Below are 6,993 nucleotides of genomic sequence, written 5' to 3' on the forward strand. Positions count from 1 at the left end.
ACTACTGGGAATGTATTAGCTTCCTGAGGAAGAGTCTCAGTTTTGAGAGAGCTAAATTAGGAACACCCAGGCTTGGGAGTAAAATTAAGAGGAGCTGGGCTAGTGCAACAGAGTCAAGTCCTTAGGCCAAACTTCAGAAGTTAATTGGATTTTGGAGAGGATAATGTTCCCACCACGAACAGCAAGTGGATTAATGTCAGTAGAGTAAGGTGACGTTTAGGGGCAGGAAAGCACAGGCAAGGAGTAGAGGAGAGCCGGAGAGTGAGTTTTGGCAAGTTGGTATAACTGAGCCTTCCCCTGGCCTCTGAGCTCCTATTAGGAAAAATTCTCAGGGGCTATCCTTGGAAAGAGTTGGTGCAGGCAGAATTTTGTCTCTTTTTGATAACACTTCTCTTCCTAACTCTCTCGTTTCCTCAGATTAATGTTCAACAGTAGCCAGATATAGTTAGGCATGGTGGCACACCCCTTTAATCCCAGCACTCCAGAGGCAGAGGCAGGCCTATCTGTGAGTCCAGCCTGGTCTACATAGTGAGTTCTAGGACAGCCAGGGCTATATAGAGGGATCCTGTCTCAAAAGAATTTTAATTTAAATTTTAAAAAAAGCCAGAAATAGGATTCACACGTTTCTATTAGAATTGGGATGTGGACAAACACTTTCTTTAGCCATATTCCTTTATTAAGCTATTTGCATGTTTGCACGGGTCTGGGTGATGAGGGAGTTCTCACACCCACCAGCCCCCCTGCCAGAGAGAAAGGTGGGTTTCAGCAAGTGTTGCAGTGGCTAGGGTAGACATCCCAGTGGAAGCTAATGGAATCAATGACAGAGCCAGACCGGCCACTAATGAAACGGAGGACGGTGTTGGGGTGCAGGGGAACAGCGTTGAAACTTGTGCCTGAATCTTTTCCGAAAGGCAGCTGGCGGCCTTTGTCTGTCACGAAGACCAGCTTCTTCACATAGTACCTGTACTTGCCAGACACCTGGATCACGGATTCCCCGGGGTGCAGAAAGATCTCCTCCAGGTCTCCCTGTGTGCCACCCACATAGTCACTCCACTGTGTGCCGTAGCGCACCTGGAGCCTGGGGGCAGGGTGAGAAGGGAGAAGTAACTCGTTGAACATGGTTATCACAATTCAAGACTAGATGGATGAGACCACTCAACCAACCACCCAGGTTCACCCTCTAGGTCCCACATGGTGGCGGCAGAGAACCCACTCCCAGAAGAACATATATGTATATATACACAGAAACACACACTAACACACACACACACACACACACACACACACACAGACACACACACACACTTTTTTTTTTTTTTCCAAGACAGGGTTTCTCTGTAGCTTTGGAACCTGTCCTGGACTAGTTCTGTAGACCAGGCTGGCCTCACAGAGATCTGCCTGCCTCTGCCTCCCAGTGCTGGGATTACAGGCCTGCACCACCACCGCCCGGCTCACTTTTTTTTTTTTTTTTAATCAAGTCTTCTTAGTCTATATGATATATCTTCAAAATGGTGACAAGTTCCACAAGATACAAAGACTACGTGAGCCCTAGGAGACCATGCAGAGAATCTCAACTTCTCATTTTGCTGGCAAATCAGATTGCAGAATGAAAGTAAGTTTCTCAGAGTCACTTAGACAGCCAGAGTCTGAGCTCACCCCCAACACACACTTCAAAGAAGCCCGAGGATTTACAAACACTGGAAAGTGTCCCAGGTGAGACAGAGAAGAGACAAGCCTCTAACATTTTACTGTGACTTACTGATTTAAACAGTGTGATCCGAAGTGAATGAGAATTTCCCAACTTAGTAAGATCCTAGACAGTCCCCACACCACAGACCCTTGAAGAATCTCACCCCACTATGTAGCGTGAATTGGCTCGGACACGGATGGCCGTGATGGGACCGTCTAGCTGGTTGCCAGAATGAGAGAATCGCTTCCCTCCTTTACCTCCGTATTCCCCGCTGTAGGAGGAGGACCTGGACTGAACTAGAGGGGAAGAAAGGCCTGTGGGGACAGATGCTCTGGGAGCACAGCTGCCCTCCTTCCTCCCACCACCCCGAACCGGTGTCCAACAGCCCCTGACCACAGCAGCAGTCCATGGGTTGCCCTCCCAGGGTCCCATTACCAGATCTGTGGCATTTCACTTACTGGCATTGCCGGAGGCCGAGGCACAAAGAAGGGCTAAAAGAATGATGGCCAACATTCTGAGGCTGCAGGGGGGAGAGGGAGAAAAAAGGGGGATCATGCCTTTCTCTCTGGACCTCATATACCCAGGCATCTCTGGCCAGGAAATAGACCCATGTGTTTTTGATGCTTCAAATTCAGATCTAAGAGACCTATCCCCAAGCCCGGAGAAAACTGCCCACGAATAGTCAGTCCTGCTTCTTTCAGATCTATTTTCTAGGCCCCTGATCCCTCTGGTTCTCCCTGTTCTGACGGTAACTAACCCTTCTCTCCTAACCCAAAGATAATTCTAACTTTCTGTCTGTGTTAAGCTGAGTCAAGCTTCCCTCCATCCAGGCACAAAGCATGAGAGAGTTTTCTGAAGAGGAAATAAAGACCACCCCCAAAGCCTGACTGAAACATTTGAGTTGACCAATCCAAGAATCAGAGCAAAACCCACCTGAAATCAGATCGTTTATGAGCCATCTGAGGCACAGTTAAAACTCTAGCATCACCCTACTCTTCAATCAAGGCAAAGAACATTTTAGAGGTGCCTCTATGTCACCTCAGGAGCAAAGGAGACAATAGAAGACAGTGGACCAACACCAAAGTCCAAGTAGTTCCCATGGAGCCGAGAGGCTGATAGGTTTTAGGGGGAGCTTGCCCAAGCTCAGACATCAGGTCCCAGGCAACTTGTCTGTGTGTCATAACCTGTCTCCACCAACTAAGCCTATCCATATCCACCCCCCTTAGCCAAAACCAGATGTCTTTGCACCCCCAAATAGCTTACATCTGGGAACTGCTGCCCAGGACCCTGCTATAGTCCAGGCATTGTCTTTTCTAACTCAGATCTGAATATTCCCCAACTCACCTTTCCCTTAGCAGTTTCAGGTGAGCATCTTCTAGAAATTCCCAGACCTTTTATACCAGGTCCTAGCCCTCCCAGTGTTCTTTATCATGAGAACCTCACCTGCTGAGTAAACATGACCAACCTCTTAGGATCAGGTGTCAGGCAGGGTCTGGAACATCTTATCCTGCCTCTCCCACAAGGGTTACAGGTGGCAAGGTGGGGTCCACTGTAGACCAAGTGTGGATTCGTGAAGAGACAGAATGAATCTGTTTAAAGTCCAGCTGAAGGGTGGGAGAAGCAGCAAGTATCTCAAGAGTGCAAGTGATCCAGACATGGCACCGCCCATGTGTCCTGAGGCATGAGGACCAGACTTCAAGGCCAGTCTGGGCTACAGTATGAGACCCTGTCTGAAAACACAAACAAGCAAAGGAGAATGTAATCCGAGAGACCTGAAGGAAGGTCCTCCCTACCCTAAATGACCTGTAGGTATTCCTGCCTGAGACCTGTCTTCTGTTGGGTAAATGTTGCTTTCTCCAGTCATCTGTAATGTAGCCTTTTGTTTTGCTTTGTTTTGTTTTTCTAGACAGGATTTCTCTGTGTAGTTTTGGTGTCTGTCCTGGATCTCGCTCTGTAGTCCAGGCTGGCCTTGAACTCACAGAGATCTGCCTGGCTCTGCCTCCCAGTACTGGGATTGAAGGTGTGAGCCACCGCTGCCCGGCTTTGTAATGAATGTATCTTCTCTCAGAATACAAAACCACTTTCAACACTGAGCCGTGCCAAATATTTGCCTGACAATTTTTCTCTATTTGTTGATATTTTATTACGAAAAAGCCAATCATAAAGTTTAAAAAATTATATAGTGAACACCTGTATCACAAAGTCTGCTGTGATTGCTGCGTTGCTGTGTCTGGGCCATCTGTGCTTTATGCCTACTTCTACCCATCCTCAGCCCAGACCTTTCTCGTCTCTTCTCTCTGAGAAGGGTAACTCGGGACTACGGGTAGGCACTAAATCTGTGGGTTCCCCATCTCTTCTTCCAGAAACAGCCCATCCAAGGGGCATATGGGAAGCTGAGGATATACAAGTCCTCCTCTGTGAGTAGTTCTGGACTTTGGAATCTCAGGACGTCTAGGTACTGTGGCTGTCAACCACCGGAGTGAATTGCCCCTCTCCTTATGTCTGAAACACCCCCCAGAAGCGATGCTGTAGATTTCTTCTCTCTTTAGGTCCTTTCCTCCCAGGACTGATTTCCTTATGATCTAAGGTCCCTAGAACTGACCCTTAGCACTTGACCCTGTTGGACTAGCCCTTTGATGCCTCTGAGTCATCAGGACCTTCCCAGGAGAGAGCATGGAGCCCAGGAAGGGGCTAGAATAGACCTTAACGACCCGCGGCCAGACATTCAGATCATCCACCTTTCCTCGAAGGCTCACCATCTGGGACTGGAAACTCATCCCAGATAGCAAGGGTGCCCCGCCCTGAGGAGCCAGCAGTAGGGCAGGGCTGCGGGTGACAGAGTCAGAAGAGGGACCGACAGCCACCACAGTTCCAGCTCTCCCTCCTTCCTCTTCCTCCAGGTGCAAGATGAGCACTGGCGACAGAACACTGGCTCCATTTCCATCTTTTTGTTCTGTCCACGCTCTGCTTTTCTCGGTTTTTCTTATGTCTTGACATTTCCTGCTCTGAGGTCGTCTTTACAGACTTTCCTTTTCCCTTGACATAACTTTTTTTTTTTTTTTTTTTTTTTTTTCCATTTTTCGAGACAGGGTTTCTCTGTGTAGTTTTGGAGCCTGTCCTGGAACTCACTCTGTAGCCCAGGCTGGCCTCAAACTCACAGAGATCCGCCTGCCTCTGCCTCCCAGTGCTGGGATTAAAGGCGTGCGCCACCGCCGCCCCTTTTGATTCCTCTCTTTTACCTCTGCGTCTCTCCTGAGCACTCCCTCGGCCTCTTTCCTTTCATGGCCATCTAGCTCTCTTTTTTGTTACTAGGGACCCATTATACCATCCAATATCAAGCCCTGAGAGAATGTTCTTGCATTTCTTTTTCTTTTCTTTTTTCTTTCTTTCTTTTTTTTTTTTTTTTTTTTTTTTTGGAGCTGAGGATCAAACCCAGGGCCTTGAGCTTGCTAGGCAAGCACTCTACCACTGAGCTAAATCCCCAACCCCATCTTGCATTTCTTACATGACATACCCAGAACCTTTGGGACAGAAGTGTACCTAACTTGCCACAGTTTCAATCTATCACCCTCACCTTTCCTATGTAGATTGCTGTCCCCACCCCCCAACCTGGTCCTGAGGTCCCATACAGTACATCATAAGTGTAAAAGATTCCTCTGGTGGGACATACTCAAAGTCCGGATTTCACCCAATGCAGTGACTGAAGCATCAGAAATCAGCGGAAGCAAAAGCAATAGAATTTCAGGATGCTAGCTCAGCAGCGTCCGTTGGTCTGCTTCCCTGTAAACCATGTCCCAGCCAGAGCCCACTTGCCCACTAATTCCAGAGGATGTGTGCAAACCTCACCTTGTCCCTAGTTCTACAGGCTTTCTGCTACTGCAGAGGAACTGACATTTCTCCTTTTCCTCTGTCCCCTTGGGGAAGAGACTCAACCTATGCTAATCACTATGTTGGAGACCCCATTTGTCAGAGGTAGCAAGAGAGCCAACAGCCTAGCCCAAATGAGAGGAATTGGACAAACTGATGTTACTATAAAATATGTCAAAGCTATGAAGCTCTGAAATAATGGGGGGGGGAGGACAGTATGGAGGGAGTTGGGGAAGAGGGGAAGTGTAGAGCTGGGAGGCATCTCTGCTCAGAGAGCAATTGGGAAGACTGATGTGAGGAAAAGTGTGTATTGGGGTGAATACTGATCCAGATGGAAGCATCAAAGCCCTAGGTGGTGAATGTGTGAATCTGGAAGAGCAAGGAGGGTGGGATGATGGGCAATATGCAAGGGAAGCCAGCAGGAGGTGATGTCTCAGCAGAAGCTGATGGCAACTGGTACGGGCCTAGGAAGTCAGAGTTAGGGATTTGGCTGCTATTCTGTGAGGAACCTTTTTATTTGCGAGTGTGAAGGAAAATGCTCTCTGGATTTTGATAAAGTGGAAGACACAATAGGTAAGAGGAGATGCGCAGTTCAGGAGCTAAGCAAGGGGTCTTGCATCTTACATCATCATTGTGCGCTGATGATTACGAATGTGCAGCATGGTCACCTAATCAGCACATGCGTGGTGTAGCTCCATAAGCCTGCCTGCACATGTTCACGGGAACCCTTAAAAAGCTGGATACAGACGCCCCTCCTCCCTTCTCTGTTCTCTCTTTCCTCACTATTTCTCCTCTGTCTCTCTCTCTCTGCACGTGTGTTTCCCCCAGGCCTGGTTCTTTTGACACCCCCTCCCCACAATAAAGCTCAGATACTGGGTTTTGTCATGACTTGTGACCTTTCCATGCGGTAACCAGCATTGGTAACCAGGGCCACTTAACATTCTTAACACAGGCGACACTTCATTTCATCAAACGTAAGTGTTCCACTGAGCTGAGCATGAGGCAAGATAGGAAGACGGGGAAAATCAAGAGAACGAGAAAAGGGAAAGCCCCTCACACCCTTGGATCTACTTTACATTTCTCATTGGCCAAGAGTCAAGAATTTTGACACAATTGATCAAATCTCACAAGTTCCTAGGAACTATCCTCTTTTCTTAGAAGTATCACAAACAGTGCTATTAAAGCAGCTAACTAGAAAAAACAAACAAACAAACAAACAAACAAACAAACAGCTAACAGCCATGTCCTCAGAATAGTAAGAATTCTTTGATCTTTAAATATCTAGATTATAGTCTTTGAAGAATATAACCTAAATATGACTACTGTTGGGTTGTTTTGTTTTCACTGTGTGTTCCTGTATGTGTGTATCTATTTGTCTATCTGTCCATATACTGCATATGTGTCTATGTCTTATCTCTGTAACCACTGACCCGTCT

The 6,993-nt window shown here is 47.4% G+C and overlaps 1 protein-coding gene across 1 annotated transcript; it reads right to left on the bottom strand.

The window, feature by feature from the left end:
- Positions 1–762: 762 nt before the first annotated feature.
- On the bottom strand, positions 763–2,203 carry Zg16 (zymogen granule protein 16). Its single transcript, XM_036183989.1, has 3 exons — positions 2,149–2,203; positions 1,854–1,986; positions 763–1,078 (listed from the first exon to the last, which is right to left on the bottom strand). The coding sequence occupies exons 1-3, from the start codon at positions 2,201–2,203 to the stop codon at positions 763–765; spliced, it is 504 nt and encodes a 167-aa protein (XP_036039882.1).
- Positions 2,204–6,993: the final 4,790 nt, after the last annotated feature.

This window comes from Onychomys torridus, chromosome 1, assembly GCF_903995425.1.
Source record: "Onychomys torridus chromosome 1, mOncTor1.1, whole genome shotgun sequence".
Taxonomy (NCBI): domain Eukaryota; kingdom Metazoa; phylum Chordata; class Mammalia; order Rodentia; family Cricetidae; genus Onychomys; species Onychomys torridus.